This window comes from Populus nigra, chromosome 11, assembly GCF_951802175.1.
Source record: "Populus nigra chromosome 11, ddPopNigr1.1, whole genome shotgun sequence".
In the NCBI taxonomy this organism is placed as follows: Eukaryota; Viridiplantae; Streptophyta; class Magnoliopsida; order Malpighiales; family Salicaceae; genus Populus; species Populus nigra.
The window spans coordinates 3,127,621-3,148,174 of NC_084862.1; the positions used below are offsets into that span (position 1 = coordinate 3,127,621).

General features: G+C 33.7%; 1 protein-coding gene across 1 annotated transcript; it reads left to right on the forward strand.

The window, feature by feature from the left end:
• Positions 1–10,319: 10,319 nt before the first annotated feature.
• Positions 10,320–20,554, forward strand: LOC133668423 (protein PSK SIMULATOR 1-like). Its single transcript, XM_062088263.1, has 13 exons — positions 10,320–10,615; positions 10,956–11,564; positions 15,483–15,811; positions 15,942–16,034; positions 16,116–16,206; positions 17,006–17,099; positions 17,926–18,023; positions 18,296–18,365; positions 18,534–18,634; positions 18,754–18,870; positions 19,035–19,111; positions 19,616–19,660; positions 19,733–20,554. The coding sequence occupies exons 2-13, from the start codon at positions 11,241–11,243 to the stop codon at positions 20,247–20,249; spliced, it is 1,956 nt and encodes a 651-aa protein (XP_061944247.1). The 5' UTR covers positions 10,320–10,615; positions 10,956–11,240; the 3' UTR covers positions 20,250–20,554.

A 20,554-nucleotide genomic window follows, 5' to 3' on the forward strand; every position in this document is an offset into this window, starting at 1 on the left:
TTGACGCCAAACCAAAGTTCATAACTCCACACGTGTTGCCGTGGAAGATAAGGGCGACCGAGACAAATCCAACTATACTGAGAAGGCATGACATTGACCACTGAAAGCCTCTGGATGTGCCGCTCAAAAGCAACGGATCATCTGATACTTGCTATGCACGCGTCTATCGTTTTTTTTTAATATTTTATATTTATTAAAATATAAAAATTTCCCCAATATATGAATTACAAAAAAAATCAGCATGGAAAGACAAAATAATCCCTAGACAGCAATTTTTTATTTTTTATTTTTTAAAGGTATGGCTATAATTTGACCGTGCTAATCATAATGAAAAGGTGAAAATAACCATGGACAGCAACTTTATATGTTATGTTATGTATTTTACAGTGCAGTACAGCTGCGGCAAACACAGAAATCCAGGTGCCCGTAAATTGTCTACTATATATGGCAGCAGAAGGTCCTTCCTTGCAGCAGCAAAAGTAGTGGATGGGGATGATCACTGTGTTCGTCTGAGGCCATCTTTTTGCAGCGCCTGGAACGTTTACACATCAAGCAATTTGGACTTTGCCCTTTTATGCCTTTTTTGCACGTACAGAGCCCTTAAGCAGGCAAGGTTTGCCATGGCAAAAATCAAAATGTTCATATTCTTTTCAATCTCATAGACACCACCTGGAGAAGAAAAGCCTGTGTATATCATGCTCGTTTTTTCTTTTATTTTTTAATGGTTGGTGGACAGCTTATGTATATTGATTAATCCCTCCTTATCCTAAATTTAATAATTATATAAAATTTTAGTAGTATTGAGGTTTGTGATACTGAAACCGGTGATTTTCAAAAAACAAATTTAAAAAACTATTGTATAACATGCTCAGGGTTTAAAATCAACTGAAAATTTAGAGTTTAATAAACTGATACTACCATATCATTTAGATATCAATATCGGTATGAAATAAGTTAATCCTAGAATAACTTCACTGCTTTAAGTTAAACTAGAAATGAATGGTTGTGTTTTAAAATAATATATTTTTTAATTTTTATAAATTATTCTTGATATCAATGTATTAAAATGATATGAAAATATTAAAAAATATATTTTTAAAATACAATATAATTGTTTGCCAACTTTCTATTGAAGTATTTTTTTTAAAAAAACAATTATGTTATTTTATCGATTTTCTTTTCACTATTATAGAATCCCAAAAAAGAGTCCTGTGGATAAGAAAAGGGACAATTACCTTAAACGGCATGTAGCATGCTCGTTTCTCAACCTCTTACCTTTTATGAATTATCATTCTCAGAAGGAATAAAAGAAAGAATTGGAGTCTTGAATCTTGCATAGAGACTTAAAAATCAAGGGTTTTTTTTTCCCTGAGCCTTGGAAGGGACCCAAAATAATGTTGGAGTTGGTTAATTTATAAAACATGTAATAGACATTTTAAAGAACAAATTATATTTGAGGTCCATTTATATTTATATTTGAAATTAAATTCATGTTGATATTTTGTTAGGATATTAACGTGTCGATCTTGAAACCTAATTAAAAGTGAATGAGAAAGTGTCAATTAAAAATCAAAAATTTCTCTTTTTACTTAATTTTTTCTTTTGTGATGTTATGTTTTTGTTTTACTTCTTAGTTTTAACCAAATATTCAATAAAAAAAAAAAGCCCAAGATTTTAGCATGCTAAATAATTAAACATGTTTGATCTAGTGTTTAAGAGAGTAACCTAAAGCTTTTGACCTTAACGTTGTAGATAAATTCTCTTAAAATTATTAATATAATAATTAATAAATTTAAAAATATATATTATTAATATTAAAAATAACTATAAATTTGATTTGAAGTGTAAAATTAAAAATTATTATTATCATCATTAATGAATTTAAAATAAAATATTATTAATATTAAAGAAAAATCATAAATTTAATTTGAAGGGATTAAAAATTATAAGAACTTGAATATACAAGTTTAATATTATTATAAATATTATTATTTTTATTATTATTAGAGGAGTCAGGGCTCTAGTAACTTAGGCAAGAATACCTAACCCAAGTTTATAATCATTAGTATTATTCTATTATTATTGTTGTTGTTATTATCATTAGTAATTTTTTTAAAAAAATATTATTATTATTGAAGAAAAACCATAAATTTAATTTTAAGGGATAAAAAATTATAAGAACTTAAGTCATGTAAGTTTAATATTATTATTAATATTAAAAATATTATTATTTGTATTATAAATATTAGTCAAACCTATTGTATTGGATTTAGCATTGCAACTAAGTAGGCTGGTTTTACACTTTAAAAAAAAAAAACTCTTGAATTTAATGTTGTAGCTATAGTAAATAATACTTTTAAATCTTAACTTTTTTATATTTTTCATGTAAAAAAAAATAATTCAAAGCATTCTACGGGCACCTAACTAGTTTTTTCTAGAATGATTTCCCAGGACATGCAAGAACAGGGAGATTAATTCATTCTAACCAAAACGCAGCGTAAAGGACTAAACCAGAGAATTAGTTATTATAGTGAAACGGTGCGTAAAAGGAACTGTGATGAGCCCCTCAACTAAATGAAACGTTTGCATTACTTCTTAGCCAAACGGTGAGTTTTGAGCAACGGTCTAAAGATAACCGTCAACTTATTTAAATCAAATCTTCTTCTCTACTTCATTTTGAGCTCCTACACTGTTTTGGGCTGTTTTGTTATGCAAAATATTTTTTTTCTCCTTTCTGTTAGGCATTAAGTTTATAGATTGGAAACATGAATTGGGTTCTTGTAATTTGCTGTTTTTAAGGATATTTTGAGGGGTCATTTTGTTTGGTTGTTGAGAAAATGGGGAAGGAAAGAAAGTGATTTTAGGAAAGAAAGTGAAAATACATGAGCAACACTTTGCTTAGAAAATGTAATACCAAAATCAATCCAAACTAGATCTGAAGTAAGTGATAATTACTACAAACAGTGACCGAGTAATGGCAAAATTACTGATGGGAGTTCCAGGAAGCCTGCATTTACAACAAAAAGAATAGAATCAAACACTGTAATCAGAGGAGCATTTGCCTTCGTGACATCTAGTTTTTCCCTCCAAATAGAATAAAGAGAGGCACACCAAGCAATGCTTAACAAGTTGGAAGAAAGGTTTATTCTGGAAGTCTTTTTTGCTCAACTGAATTCCTGCTGCCACTCTCCAATATAGGCCTGTTGATTTTGCACTTGTGTAAAAGATGATTCATACAAGTCTGGCATATGGACATGCAAAATCTAAGTGGTGCCGACTTTCATTGCTTTGATTACATAGAATATAGATTGGTTTAATTATCCTTCCCCATTTAATCTGTCTATCTTCTGTAGAAAACCTGTTGAGCACAATCAAAGAGTGGTGCTGTGTTTTGGAACAGAAAAGGATCTCCATAAAAGTGAAACTGAAAGCTCGGTTCTTTCTAAGGATGAGTTTTTGCACAAAAATTAGCATCAATAAATGTAGTTCTAATTGAAGGAGCTTGGACTTAATCCTGGTTTGGAAGATTTGCATACATGATGGTTAAAATATACTGTGTTAAAGAATATTATAAATTATATCTTGAGATTTTACTTAATAGTTTAAGCTATTAGATAGAGATGATATTTTGACTGTTCTATCGTGACTTTGTTATTGCACGCTAGTGAGATAACACCATCTCAGATGGCGAGAAGCTGCAAGGTGGCTGTTGACAGAGTGAATGTGAACAAGAACCGGTACTTGGATGTCGTACCATGTAAGCTGATGTTTTTAAATTTATAGAAGTTCAGGTCACTTGTATGCTTCTTCATTTTTTATTAGTTGATTTTTTTCACGTGTTATTGATTTCTGTTGATCAAAAGAGGGTTGTTCTCAATCCATGTAAGGATTATAGACCATCTGCGAGAGGATATATATATATATATAAATGCAAGCCTCATCGCGGTAGAGTACATTGAAGCTTCAGTTTATTCTGTTTCTCAATCAAAATTCATATGAGGTACTTGAAACTATATTTCTGCATGTGATTCTGACCCTATAGGAACTGCTCCTTTCTGCAGACTTCTTCATCAGAAAACATTTCTCGGTTCATAGCTACTACACAGGGCCCACTACCACAGAATTTATGTTCACGATTGCTGTGAATATGTAGGCCAGTGTCACATGCTAATATTGAAATGCAGTTTTAGGTTCTAAAAAACCAAGTGATCATGTTACTGATATTTTGAAAGATGCAGGAGTTGTCTCTTTTAAGTGGCGTGCATCTGTGGTGGAAAACAAGGGATCAGGGTACTGAAACTGTACCCTTCTGGCAGCTGGGATCTTGTTTACATCCCACTTCTTTGAAACTTTTATGGGTCAATCACCTCAATGGAGATCCTATGAGAACAAACATCTTCCACCTGAGCATATCATCAATCTGCCTGGATGGAGGAAAATCATTTCTGAGGTGATGCAAATTGCATCCTAGCAGTACATATCATGAATTGAAATGATTTCAATGAAGGCAGATATGATTTTGGTGCTGTCCTCATAGCTGATGTGTTTCTCAGTTTGGAGTCGAACCTTGTTCTGGTGGCTGGCCATTTGTTGAAATAGTTTATCCTATTTCTAAATTGTGTTTCTCATATATACTCATGTTTGGTTGCTATATGTTTCAAGGAATGAATGGTAATGGCTCTGCAGTGTTCACATAGAAGAATGTTAGGATGGTGACAAAAGCCTTTGTTTTTGTGTTCGGATAAATGGTCAGGAAGCACTTTTGTATGTTCATAGACTTCCTTTTTACAACTCGGTGTTTTAACTATACTATTCACCATTTTCCTGAAAAATAGAAAAACTCAAAAAGGCCAGAACTGGCATCCAAATAACAACCAAGTTTTTTTTCCCAGAGGTATGCTTTAGTTTAGTACCTAGGTCCACTATACCACTTTCAAACAACTTTCTGACTGAATTAATGTTCTTGGAACAGTAAGAACGTTTGGCTCTAAGAATTTTATTGCTTGGAGTGTTTTTGATGACAGCCCTGTTTTATGATGGAAAAGGATTAACATGTTATTCCCTTCTCCTGATTGTTTTTCTTCCAGGCAGAGGAATCGCCTGTGTGTTTTGCATATTCAGTATCCCGAATGGCCTGACCATGGAGTTTCCACGAACACAAATGCTGTCCGTGAAATTCTCAGAAGAGCATATCATATGCCACCCAGTCTTGTCCCTGGTAATTTGCTAGATCTCCATAACATCTGAGACAGCCTCTCTCTTGTTCAGTGCAGGAATTGGTACAGACTTTATTTACTGAACATGAAGCATGTACCTGGTTATTTATATCATATGGCCTTACTGTCATAATTTCTCAAATTCTCTTCATGGTTCTTTGTCTCCTTTTTTCTTCTCCTCGTTAGGGGTGAGATTTAGTCTATTCTTTGTTGTCATTGCATAGAGAAGAAAGAGCATTGAGTTTTGCAATGGTACTTGTTTTGAAGTAATTTTTCTAGTTATGCATTCATCCCAATTATCTTTGCTGACTCTCTTCAACTTCAACTTTGTTCACTGGGAACAATACATTTTCTGCTATGAAGCTATCATTGATGAACTAGAAGATCTCATCTCGGAGATGAACAGTTAGCATACCTCGAAACTTCGTTCCAATTTACTTTTTCCCTAGGATTATCCTTCTTACCTCCTTGTTTTTGCATTTCAATTGTTGGGTAAAATTCTTTCCTTGATATAATCACAGTATAATCATTCCATTGTTCGATATTATATGGAAAAAACCATTTGTTTGATCCAGTGAACGTGTCTTATTTCATCATGCAGCTACATCAGTGATCTTTGCTCATGATTAAAAATAACTTAGTTGAACCAAGGGAGCTGCGACTGCTAATCATTTCTCAGAAAGTAATGAGATGCACCGCTCTTGGTATGTTTGTGCCCTATAACAGATAGTTTAACTCTGACTTCTTATGATGCTAATTTTGCTCTGAATACTGTTGAGCAGCCAGTTTTCATGCAAGTAAAAAGCTGCCAGGAAGCTCTGAATCCTTTCCACGTTCTAGCATGCACCTGCGGTTGTCTCTCTGCATGAAGATAATCGTAGCCATTGCAACTTGCAACTTCAGTTCCTGATATCTTTGAGATGGCTGCTAAGTAATTTTTACTTGTAGCATGTCTGCATATGATTAAGATTGCTGTATGCATATCCGCATTAAATGTAATTACGATAGCATCAAACATAAGAAGGTTATGACTAAAGTTTAGAAATCATTCCTATAGTGAAATTTTGGGCAGCTTCATTATGGTGGATTGCGTCCTTTATCTATGATTTAGTATAACACTAGGATTATGTCTAAAGCACTCTCTAGGAGGCTTGATTACTTGAAATTATCCTGAATTTTGGGTTAAATTGATCTTTAACTCTTGAACTTTATTTTTTTTTTATTTGAGCACTATAATATTTTTTTTTTAAAAAAAATAGGCCATTTCATTTAGGTTTCTATCCTCCTATTATTATTATTATTATTATTATTATTATTATTATGTTGTTGTTGTTGTTGTTGTTTCTAAATTATTATTTGTAGTTAAAATTAATTCAAAAAAACCCTATTTTTTTACTTAAAATAGTTTGAAATACTCAAATAAAAAAAAATTAAAATCCATGGTCAAGTTCAGTTTGATCCAAAATTCAAGATAATTTTTTATTGCTGTATGTTTTTGAAATTGGCATTGAAAGGTTGTGCATAAAGAAGAACAAGAAAAAAAAGTAATCCCAACTTTACCATGCTTTAATTATCAAGGCATTTGGGATTCTTAGATCAGCTTTTGTTGTTGAGATGTGTGTTTGGTATTTTAGTAGTTTTTGTGGTTGTGATTTTAAAAAAATATTTTTAGTTGAGGTTGATTTGGTATTTATATATATATGGTTAAAACTGTGGTTGAAATTGAGGTTGAATAAAAAGTAATTTAATGTGTTTGGTTAAGAATATTTTTTAAATTAAGGTTATAAAATAATTAAAAAATATATATATTAATATCGATGGTTTTTAATTTAAATATTGTAGATTTAACTATTGTTATTACATCATGAAATAAATAATACTTATATAAAATATTTTTTATTGTTCCATTAAACTATCTATAATTCCATTACATATGAAATCCATCCAACAAGGACTACAGTTTCCTTGGTTTCTTAAGCGCGCAACAACATCAGGTAAAATATCACCAGGAACAAGATTGAGATTGCGATCAAATTCTGCAAATGCTTCGTCATCAAGCGATATCCTTCTAATTTATATAGTGTCATTGAATAATATTAAACATTAGTTTTTCAAATAAAACAAAATTAAAAACAAAAATAAAATTTGATTTTTTTAACTGGGTCGGACCCGGTTCAATGCATTTAGCTTTGAACCAGGTCTTCGGGCGGAACAGTGGAGATACTCTCCACTATTTACGTGAACAGTGAAGTCACTCTCTAGTGTTTAATTTATGTAATGTCATTGAATAATGTTAAACACTAGTTTTTTGAATAAAACACAATTAAAAATAAAAATAAAAATAAAAATTGATTTTTTAACTGGGTCGGACCTGGTTAAAAAATCAATTTTTATTTTTATTTTTATTTTTAATTGTGTTTTATTCAAAAAACTAGTTCTGGGTCGGACCCGGTTCAATGCATTTAGCCTTGGATCGGGTCTTCAAGCGAAACAGTGGAGACACTCTCTACTATTCACGTGAATAATGAAATCACTCTCTACTGTTAACTTAAATGAACAATAAAAAATGAATTAATTTACTTTTCCAAGACGCAGGAGAAGGGGAGAAGCAGCTCTCAACTGCTTTTGACAAACATTTTTTTAACATAAATTATATGGGTCCCACACAATCAGTGAATTAAGTTTTAACATTACTAAACATGTTGTTTATGTGATTTGTTTTAAAAGCTAAAGCTGCCGCGTAAACAAATAACCTCTAAATTATTATATGATTTCCCAAACATATTATTAACAGGTGTCCTTATTAAATTGCATCACTCCCTTTATAAATTGCGTGTTTTTTAAAAATTTAATTTTTTTTATTAATTTTTTTTTTAAAATTTTTTTAGATTATTTTAATACACTAATATAAAAAATAATTTTTTTAAAATATATTGTTTTGATATATTTTAAAATAAAAAATATTTTAAAAAATAATAATTGTAATAATATCAAACACTTTAAATGACCAAGCTCCTGCAAAGTGACAATGACAAGGAGCTTAAACTCTATCAACAAATTGAGATTTATAACTTCCTTAGAGCTAAATTTCATGATCTACCTTCAAGTAAATTGGATAAATAAATTTAATTTTATTGCAAAAAATCCATTAAAAAAAACCTAGATTGAGTGATTTGAAATGTGTAGTCAAAGAAGAGTAAATTATAAAACTTTAGTCCTTTTTTATGATTTTGTAAACTAGTCCCACTAGTTCTAAAAATTGTATATTAATCCCTTGAACAAAGTTGACTATCAAATTTTATTTTTTTTGAGTTTTCAAATTACCCTTTTTTTTTTTTGAAATGGAGGATATTTTGGGGAAAAAATAAATTGTTATGAAAACAAAAACTGAGTTAAAAGAAATTATAAAAATATTAAAACTCATTATTAAATATTTTTTTTTGTCAATTTAAGTATTTTATTGTGTGATTATTTGTCAATTAGTTAAATCGATCACAGCCGGTTACGGGATTGATCAGGAGGTGTGAAAACGTTTAAAGGTGTTTCACGGGGTTACATTGTTAAAGGGAAAGTTATTGCCCAGTTTCTCACCACGGCGCGTGGATACACTCTCGACTTTTGTTTTTGTTTTTCTCCCTTTAATGAACCTTTTTCGTTCTTCTTCCATGTTATAATTCTTTTCTTCTTAAATATATTCCTGGTTTGGAGCTTTTAGCTTTGCTAGACATATTAATTCATATGTATATTTCTTACGAATAATAATAATATCTGATTCAATAAGTATTTCTAAGAATTAGGGATAATAATATTACTTATCAAGTAAATATACAAGTAATGGCTCACTTGATCTATCGCTAGATCTGATTTTAATTTTTTAAACAATTTTTTTTAAGTTTAGATTTTATTTTTTTAATTAATTAAGAAAATAGATGAGTTAGTAGTTATTTGTAAAGTGAATATAATCATCAAACTAATCTGATCCACCCGGATTAGAGACAGGGAATAGATAATAGATTTAGATATTTTGGTTGTTGTGTATGCACTGGAACGTAGGAGGCATTCATGTACTTTGAGTGACAAGTGTAGTATCTCCCGGTGGCATAAAATGCCATTGCGTTGTGTTGTTGGATGCACTATTGTGTCCTCTTCCTCTCGGTGCGACGCATGTCGGCTGACATTGGTCTCGTTGGTCAACCTTTTTTTATTTTCTCTCTCTTACCTGAAAAGTATTAACAAATCCTTTTTGTTTTTAATATTTTAATTTCAGTCCTTATTTACCAAAAGCTATTAATAATTTACCAATAGTAACATAGTTTTGAAATTTGGCCTCGCCCGGCGTGTCGACCGGGGACCCAGTCGATCCGGGGCTGGAACCAGATCAGGTTGAAGAAAAAATAAGGGAAGGAAAAACCTGGCAAGACTTGGTAAAAAACCCAGTTGTGACCAGTTGAGTTTTGTTTTTTTTTTTACTAAAATGACATCGTTTTGAAAAAATGGTCCTGGTGACCCAATCAAAAATCGGTGACCCGGGCCTTGGGCCGGGAAAAAATTGACCCAGTGACCCGATCAAAACCCGAGACCCAGGCCTTGAACCGGGCCGGGTATGAAAACTATGAATAGTAATATACTAAATATCACAGCATGAAATCTAAAAATAAGTTAAGATTCTAGTTAATCCACAAAGTATTTTAACAAAAAAAATTCCAAATTATACCTCCAAAGAAATTTAATGAAATATATTATAAACTCAGCATCCACACCAAATAACTAAATATCTATAATTAATCCAATAAAAAAAGACATTATTACACAATTTAACTGTGATAATTCCTCTAAAAATTATACTTGTGAAAACACCTTAAAAAAATATTTTCTTATTTCTCTTAAGATTTTATAATAATCTAGAAATATTTCTTAAGGCTCTTTAATATTGTTGCCTCAGTCCTGCTAACCGCTGTTATTAAACCCAGATCAAAACATAAAAAAAACCCCCGAAGTGTGTGAATAGAACATGCCTAGAAGGAGAGTGGGCAATGAGTGTTGGAAAAAACCAAAAAAGGTAATAATAAAACCATGGTTAAACTATTTATGAGTGTGTGCTTGCTAGCAGCCAGTGGAGTCTAGTTTGGGTTTTGACTATGCCCTCCCTCTCTCTACCCAGCTATTTGCTAGTTGTTGTACTAGTTTTGTTATGATTTGGTTATCAACAGTTCCATAGCCGCAGACAGCAGGCTTTGGACCCTTTGTTTATGCACTTTGACTTACTGATCTCTTTATTTCACCATCATTTCTTTCTCCTTGGCTCTTTCTTGTTGTATCTGTATTTACTTGAAGAAACAAAGCACAAGTCATAACTTTTTTTCTATATTGTCTCTCACAGATCTCTACCTATCTAACTGGTAAGTTTGTCTTCTTGTTTTGCTTTGAATTAGATGCAAATTTAATGCATCTTTTTAGGTCTGTGTGTTTCTCGAGTAAAGATTGATGCTTTTTCTTGATTGTGGTTTTGGGTTGCTTTTGTTTTCATCAGTGCATAAGTTAATTTGACTGTGTTATCATTTTTTTTGGTGTTCTTGAGTTTTTACTGATCTTTTTTTAAGTTTTTTTGAACTGGGTTGTTTTGTTCTTTTTTATTTTGATAGTATTAGCCCTTTTGATTTGATGTTGATCAGGTTGCTTTTTTTTTCTTCCGAATTTGTAAGTTGGACTTCATGAGCGTTTTGTTTTCTTGATTTACAGTTTTGGTGGGGTTGGTGTTGATGGATTGGAACTTCAGCGGTGATAGTAACTGGTATTGTGGTGATTTTGATGTAACAAGGGACTACATTTTCAGCTTCAAAGTCATTTAGATCAATACTGTGGTGAACTTATAAAGGGGGCTCTTGATTTGCTACCAATCACTTCATTTTTGACCTCCTTAGTGTAATTTGATAAAAGGGTTTTCCTAATTCTTGTTAACAACAAGCGTTTACCCTTTGTATGGAACTTTGGAACGATAATTGAATAAATTTGGCGATCATCACAATGGGGGGGCTTTGCTCGAGGAGCTCGACTGTAGATAATGCTCCCAGTGGAGGCTTTCTGCAGTTGAATGGTCATTTTAGTCATGGGTCTGGTCTGGTTTTTCAGACTCGTGAATTGAAAATAGATGGCAATACAAATCCATCTCTAGTTGGGGAGAACAACGTGGATAATAAGCAGCTAAGAGAACCCTTTTCATTTCCGGAGGTGGATGTGGTTCAATATGGGATGAATCCAGATGACATCGATGATGGGATTCCTCGCTTGTCAAGGGCTCTGTCCAATAAATCCAGATCAACCAAGTCCACGCCAGTAGCTGTTGCAAAGGTTAGCTTAATTTGTATGTTGTTTACTTGTCTAATTATTGCCAATTCCTTCTCTTCAGCTTGCTGTTTCCTCTGTTATATTTTCAGCTGAAACTTTGATTGTAGCATGTAATTAAAGACGCAATATAAAGTGTATACTTGACATGCGTTCCTGGAAGTTAAACTTGTTACCTATGACATTTGGAGAGCAGATTATACTGCTGAAATGAGGCCATTGCCATGTCTCTGAAGATGGGATTCATTAGAATAAAGATAAATGAAAGCTACAACCACATCACATAATATGTAAAACTAGTATTCATGAAATGCTGAAAATTGTCTGTAAATTCTCATAACTACTTCTGGTCTAAAATTTTGAACGCAATGGTCTGGCAGCAAATTGAACAAGCATTTCACTTTTTTTCCGTGGCCATCAATCTCCTTTATCGTGATTAGTTTAGAAATTTAAATCCCATTGGACTTTTGGACATTGTTTTGATGTTTTTAGAAAGAGTATTAATGTGTGATTATTGGCTGTGAGAGACAAAGATTGAAGTCTAAAGCCTTTTTCTCTAGCATATATATTTTACACAGGTCTCATCTATCTGTATTATTTTGCATCTTCTGTTTTACCTTCGAAGAGTAAAATTTCTAGTTGATTTATATATGGCTTCTTTATTAGCTGAGAGACTTGAGTCAAGGGGATCTGCTACCTCCTTTTTATTTTTCTTTTTGTTGATGAAAAAATCAAGTAGAATGTTTCAGATATAGGGGGAACCTGTCACAGGGTTAAGACTTCAGTCTGAAGTTATGCTGATTTCACATTTATTATTCGTGAACAATTGCACTAAGTTGATATATGTGATGATGTTTCCTAGCCTTGGGGCATTTGTATGATATAGGGTTAATTTAAGGAAGAGTGTGTTCTTCCACTGGATGAGTTTTAAGTTTCATAATGAAGATATTATCTTCTACTTCGGATATCAAGTAAGATCATATTTTGCATCTTTATTTGAGAACCCGTGGTCCTCCCTTATCTTCTACTTCGGATATCAAGTAAGATCATATCTTGCATCTTTATCTGAGAACCTGTGGTCCTCCCTTGAGGAGGTCGCATGGGATTCCTTCATGCAAAGAAAAGGAAAGGCTGGGCAGTAATCAAAATTTCATTGGGGGTGGTTGGGGGGGGGGGGTTAAAGGGTGGAAGGGCATTGCTATTTGATTAAGAGTACTCTCTGTTTACCAACTTTGTCTATGAAAAGGACTTGAGAAATTGTGGAGTGGATTTGCGCAGAATGGAATGTCATGGGTGATCAATCGTAACTTGGGGAAAAGGGTACATCTCTTGACTCAAGCTGAGTGGTAGGGTTTGAGAAGGTTGCACATTTTTGACAGAGCCTTATCAAAATTGTTGCACAGGGAAAGCAATTGAAAGTCGTTTAAAGCTATGCAGTGTTGAGCCAGGAGACAGGCAGGGTTGGGTCCCCTGCTTTGGAAATAATGTTGGGTTTCACTTCTGTAGAAGCATCAGGAGTGGGTAAAATAAGTTTGCTAAACATGCCATTTTTAAGGAAAAGGACAGAAGCTTCTATTTGACCTTGGTGCATCATGCTGGTGGAGCCTTTAAAGGCAGGGTCATTTTTTGGTGTATTACAATGGAGCTCGTGGTAGAAACAATTATATTTTGTCAGGGATGGGTGAATACCAATGTTTTGCCTCAAATTAGTAGTTTTGGCTATTTGGATCCTTTGTCTATATTAATGTGTTCTATTTAGGGCCAAAATTTTAACGAGTTGTTGTAACCTATAAACCCTTTTCTTTACTGCGATGAGAGTTCAATTTTTCTTGACATGTGAAATTGGAGTCGGCAAAGGTGCTTTTAATTGTCTGCATGTGTTGAGGGTGGATATAGTGTGTTAGAGATCTACTAGGAAGAAGCATCATAATGAGAAGTTTACAAGGTATGAGGTGACTGAATAGAGCATTCTTACAGAATAGTGCATATTTCTCGAGAGAATTGTGACAAAGTGGAAGTGGAAGTGGAAGAAATTGATTCTTAGCTGGTTTCATTTGTGCAAGAGAGGTGGAATAATGGACTATCCTTTGCCTCATTGATTCGAAGGCAAGATTTCCATGTATTGACTTGCATGTATTTTTGTTCTCTTATAGTGGCAAAACTTCCTAATATGCTGCCAGATTCGTGGAGCAGTTGGAGAGGAATTTTAAGCACTGAAGTAGTAGTATTCAGAGGATTATAATATCGCTTCTATCTGGAGCTTGAAGGAGGAGATGAATTGTTAGTGGCACACATACTTATTGGGATCATGTCTAGTTTATTATCGAGTCTCTTATCTCACTTCTCTAGTTCTAGTTATCCAATTCTGTCTGCTTAAACACTAATGTTCTTTTCTTTCCCCTTAGATGCTTTTTTTTTTTTAAATGCAATTCTCACATAAAGTCTGTTTTCTTTGCTGTGTTCTTAAAGTCTATTCGATCAAGAATTAAAGAAAAAAAAGAGTGACATCTTCATCATCTGTAGTTTTATTAAATATTTCAAGTTTTCATCAATTCATTCTTAAGTTGGAGAGGACATGTTTTTTAATTGATTAGTTGACTGCCTCTATATCACATTATTATGATTATTTGGACATTTAGGTTTTCTTGGATTGGAGAACTTTGTGTACACACAACTAAACTTGGACATGTTTAAATAACTCAAGTAGGAGGTGGAGGATACAGAATGGAAGAGAAGAAAGAAAAAGTGATTTGCTGATGTCATCTAAAAGACTTATTAGTGCTCTAGACTAGATTTTTAAGTTAGACAAGTGCACATTTCATGTAGTTGCTTGCAATTTGTTTTGCTCTATTTAGTTACCCATGCATTTGCTCGGTACAAGTTTGGATTGTGGTGAAAATTATCAAAAGTGATTCTTTACATATATTTCTTGGTTTTGATTGAATAATCAAGACAAATGCTACTTCACGAAATGCCTCTTAACTTCGATGTGGATCATTCCTGTTAATAATGAAGACATTATCTCTACCATATTATGATGTGTAATATTCTGTAAAGCACAACTGTGAATATTTTAAATTTTAATTGAAAATATTTGTTACCTTGACAGGTAACATCTATCTATACATAGTAAGTAACAATTATTAAATCTTTGCTTCTTTGATTAATTGAATAACATAACAACCTTCCACATATTTTCACGCTAGTAAATAAAATAATAATGTAGTAAAAGTTTCCATAACGTTATGGTTTCAACATATCACTCTTATATAAACATAGAGGAGATAAAAAAATGAAGGTTAAAAAAATAAATAAAAATAAAGCATGTGTGTGGTTTGATACTTCTGAAAGGTGAAAAAAGAAGGTGAAAGTCAGGATGCATTGAAGCCATTTTGGAGTACAGAGCAATAAAAATAAAAATAAAAACCAAAAGAAAAGAAAAGAAATCATGGTCCTATTAACCAAATGGAGTATGCCAACTAAAATATTTAATTTTCACGAATGATATTATACATTCTTAACATTGAAAAATCATTCCTTAAAAAACAAAACTTTTGATGTGCATCTAATGTAAAACCAATTTATTTCATTGCAAGAGTCTATTTGTGCTATTTGTAAGTGGAGTTGGTTGAATTTTCTTGTTCTAGTAGATTACTTTTTTTGTCATTTATAATCAAATGCTTAATAATCCTCCATCCCCAAATACATTGCATCTTATGATATAATTATCAGATCCATGCATGGAATGATTATATACTTGGCAATGCACATGGAGTGAATTCTTGTGTCCACAATGCAATGCATGGATATAGGATCTTCTTTCATGCACACACATTGATAATAGATATAGATGTTGAAGTTGCTCTGAGGAAGTGTGAATAAGGATTTTCCTCAATGAGAAAGCTGGTTATTTTGGTGTTGCAGGTCTCAGAAGTGAGCTCACTGCTGGGAAGAGCTGGTACTGTTGGGCTCGGAAAGGCATATGATGTATTGGACACACTCGGTAGTAGCATGACCAATTTAAATCTTAGCAGTGGTGGTTTTACCTCTGGAGTGACAACAAAAGGGAATAAGATCTCAATTTTGGCTTTTGAAGTTGCAAACACAATTGTTAAGGGTGCCAATCTAATGCAATCTCTTTCAAAAGAGAACATTAGACATTTAAAAGAGGTTGTGCTTCCCTCAGAGGGGGTGCAAAATTTAATATCAAGAGACATGGATGAACTCTTGAGGCTAGCAGCAACTGATAAGAGGTTAATATTGCATAAATTGTGATTTTAATTCGAAAACAAATTTTCATCCATTTTATTACAGTGATCTTATAGCAATGTCTAGGAAACATGTACAGAAAATATTAATCAATTCACTATACAATTGTGACAGAGAAGAACTGAAAGTTTTTTCCGGAGAAGTGGTGCGTTTTGGAAATCGTTGTAAAGATCCTCAGTGGCACAACTTGGACCGATATCTTGAAAAGTAATTTTGTTGTTGATTGTCCTTCAGAATATCTGAAGTAAGCTTCTCAAATTTTCTCACATCATTCCATATGATTTTTAGGTTGGGTTCTGAATTGACACCTGAAATGCAATTGAAGGACGAAGCTGAGACAGTTATGCATCAATTGATGAATTTGGTTCAGTATACAGCAGTGAGTATTTAACAATACTGTAGTATATAACTACCCCCAAGTTGCATCATGCATTGCATATCTAGGCGTGGTGATTTGAAAAGCATTTAACAATGTTCTTTTTTTCTTTGTTCTGTGGAAATTTTTATCTGCAAAAAAAAAAAAAAAAAAGTCTGGATAAATTCTAATTTGAAAGGGAGTGTGACTTTTCAGTTTTTTCAGCTCAATTGCGTTTTTCCCTTTCCTTTTGGCATTGACTTTAATATGTGGGAGGAAGAGAAACACCAAGAAGGAAACTCCTACATTCCAGGATGTTGGACTTCAAATAAAATTTATGTACTTGTGTCACTCTTAACATGGCCATTGAGCAAAATGCTCGTGAAAAATGAAGAATGTCATAAACTTAATCTTAGAATTCTTCCCCTTGCTCACCTAATGACATACATTTCAGACCAAAATACAATCTCTTTTCAATGCTATGACTGGAACATGACTACGTTGATTGTATCAATGATCCAGATATGTTGTACTGATGACTGTACTGAAATCATATATGGGCATCTAGAGTCTGCTTTATGTGCTGCTAATGCTTTATTTGGTTTTATTCTATTATTTTTTTTTCTCATTAATATGTTTCCTTTTTTTTAATTTTGCATGAGCTGTGGTCCATCCATCTTTATCCAGCATTGTTGAAAATGTTATGCCACATAGTTTAATATCAGCCTGTTGTCACATCCATCCTGACAATTTCATGCTTAGTATTTTCTCAATGTTATCCTTTGGATTTCCTCAAAGAAGAAATATTTCCTTTGGGTTGTAGGAACTGTATCATGAAATGCATGCCTTGGACAGATTTGAACAAGATTACCGCCGTAAGCTTCAGGAAGATGACAAAGCAAATGTTGCTCAAAGAGGTGAATTGCAGTTTAAGTTTCATTTTGCTTGTGTTTCTTGTTTGATTGGTCCATACTATTGATCTGGAAAATATTTTAGGGAAAGGAGTTGAAGTATTCTATGCTTGATCTTGCTCCTCTTTCCTCCTGGGCCGGTTAAGCCAAAAAACATGGGAACAGGAGAAGTATTTTACTCAGAACCTAATAAAACCCAAAACCATAGTAACATAGTTTGGTGTTCTAGTTGAAATCCGCTAATCTTTATGCTGTGCAGTACTTCCTTGGTTGATGCTGAAATATATTTAAGCTACATAGTATTGGTGTGACAAATTCCATTATCTTGAAAGATTATCCTTAAATTCATAGCATGGGACTGTTTTGAATGTCTGGACCCTTTTTTCGAAAAATTATTCATGGTCCTTTTTGGCCTTGTTTGTGCACAGAATTACATTAATATATGGTAGACTGCATCTGTTTTATATGCATCATGTTGCAATCAAGTGATGTGATTCATGAGCAGTTAACAGTGCCCACCTAACTTTTATGTGATCTTTGCACTTTGACTTGATCTGGAGCCTCCAAACTCAAGTTTTCATTTTTAATGGCTGGGGTTTAGTTTGCATGTAATCTCTAATTCCTTTCCTTGGGCTGCCCCGAGCCTAGCCTTCAAAAACTTGAACTTATAATTTTCAATACCACTGAATACTAACTGCTGAGAATCTGAGATCCTGTCCTAAATATGCTAGACTATCTGAGAGATGTTTATTTCTATTCCATGTTTTCCTCATCGTGATCAATATTAACATCTGCAAGTAATTTTTTTTCATTGTGTCTAATTCACTTGTAGGGGATAGCCTTTCAATTTTAAGGGCCGAGTTAAAGAGTCAAAGGAAGCATGTGAAAAGTTTGAAGAAGAAATCACTCTGGTCGAAGATTTTGGAAGAGGTATGAGGTAGTAAGGCATTTAGGTGCCTTGTTCTACGGGGTCATTGGAGAGAAATACGTTCTTATTATGGTGGTTCTTATATTTATGAACCGTCATTGATCATTGTGTTTTCTGATCCTACCACAATGATGCAGTGATGCACTCCTAATGTTGGATGGACTAGGCATATTCCATATCTGTCAAGTGATAGCCACACAATAAATCCTTTTGTTATTTTTTTTTGAAATTATTCATAGTGATATTGCAACATAAATCTAACATGTTTGTGTAGGTGATGGAGAAATTGGTAGATATTGTCCATTTCTTGCATTTGGAGATTCATGAAGCCTTTGGTAGTGCTGGTGAGCAATCCAAACAGAGTTTTAAATTTCTTGTTAATGAAAATGTTTAATGCATGACACACACCCCCACACCCCCACTTCTCTATGTTTCCTTGCTTGGAACAATGAAATAGTATGAAATTTATCTCACTATTTGCTGGGTTCATTAACTGATGTTTTCACTTGCAGATGGCGATAGACCAGTAAAAAGTTCTTTGAACCATAAAAAGTTGGGGCCTGCTGGTCTTGCATTGCATTATGCAAATATTATCACCCAAATTGATACTCTTGTGAGTTTATGATTTCACCCAGACTTGATATCCTTTTATCTTTCCTATTAAGGATTTTGTTTCTGTATCTCAAACCACAGCTTCTGAGGTTTTCTGATCTAATACCTGAATGTGACCAGGTGTCCCGATCAAGCTCTGTGCCTCCAAATACAAGGGATGCTTTATACCAGGGATTGCCACCAAATATAAAATCTGCTTTGCGCTCAAAATTACTGTCATTTCAAGTTAAGGAAGAGGTATCATTTGATCTTGTCATGGGACTGACTTGTTCATTGATATGTTATCTTTGTTTGTTTTCAATGGGCTGCTAGGTCAACAATCTTCTCTTAAAATTACACTTCTAGTCATTTTCTTGTTAATGCATTGTTTATAATTAGTTTTTCAAATGCTGTTCTTGCAGCTTACAGTTTCACAAATCAAAGCTGAAATGGAGAAAACTTTGCATTGGCTTGTTCCTATTGCTACTAACACAAACAAGTAAGATTCCAGCCCCCAGTCTAGATTTCTTGACCTCGGCTAGTCTGTACGCCATGATACCTCATCTTATCATCTGCTCAATTTCATTCAAGTTCACAAATCATGTTATCCACAAGCACTAATAGTAATAACAATCTAACAAATTATTACTTTAGGTGAAGTTAGATAGTTTTTTGTACATGGGACTGGACAAGACATTGCAGGATAACTTCACTTGTATTGGAGTTTGATGTGCACATGGGACAGGATGAAGGGCAGCTTTTGTCTTGTACCATACCCAAACTTCTGTCCCACCTCCTCCTGTGTTGTACCTTTTCTTATCCATTCTCATCCCATCTGCTCATCAAAGCACCCTAACTGTATGGTCCTTGGTCCTTGTGAACAGTTTTAAAGCAGGAGCTAAAAGTTATTTAGAGATTTTAATATTCACAATGTTTCTTCTCTTGTTGGCTTGTTTGCAATTATTCATCTTTGTGTTAACATTTTTTGCATGCACTTAACTAGAGCTCATCATGGATTTGGCTGGGTTGGAGAATGGGCGAATACAGGGTGAGTTCCAAATCTGTTTGTGCCCTTTCTTTTTATCTCGTATGTGTTGAGTTCTTACGAAAGGTTCTTCAGGTCTGAGGTGAATCGTAAACCTGCTGGACAGACTGACTTGCTCAGAATAGAGACACTACACCATGCAGACAAGGAGAAGACTGAAATTTATATTCTTGAATTGGTGGTTTGGCTTCAACATCTTGTCAGCCAAGTAAGAGCTGCCAATGGCGGTCTCAGATCTCCAGTTAAATCTCCGATTCGGTCGCCAAATCAGAAGACAATTCAGTTGTGTACACAAAGGCCAAGCTCTCCATCCCCTATGTTGACAATTGAAGACCAAGAGATGCTTCGGGATGTGAGTAAGAGGAAAAAGACGCCTGGGATAAGTAAGAGCCAGGAATTTGATACTGCAAAAAACAGGTTAAGCAAGCATCATCGACTGAGTAAAAGTAGTAGCCACTCGCCGATGGGTGAAACTAGAAAAGATCCGTTTCCCATCAGAAGGCCATCGTCAGTTCCTGTCATTGACTTTGATATAGACCGCATGAAGGCCTTGGATGTTATTGATCGAGTGGACACAATTCGAAGCTTGTAGTATATCATCATGAAGATCAGGATGCAGAGACAAGGGTCAGTGCTTGTGAAAATTGAAAAGGTCCAATCAGATGCAAATTCACCATGTTGGGGATTGTGTCTTGGTTTGTGGCGGGGAAGATTTCATGTCAGTAGGCAGATGAAGAGTGAAAAGTCATTTCTGTTTTTGCATGTGAGAATTTAAGTTGGTAAGTTAATTGTTCAGGGGGAGGATTTAATTGTTTTAGAGGATATCAGGCTATAGTTTTTGTTAGTTGTACATGTACAAATTGAGTTCATAATAATTGAAGTTCATGTTCCTTTCCA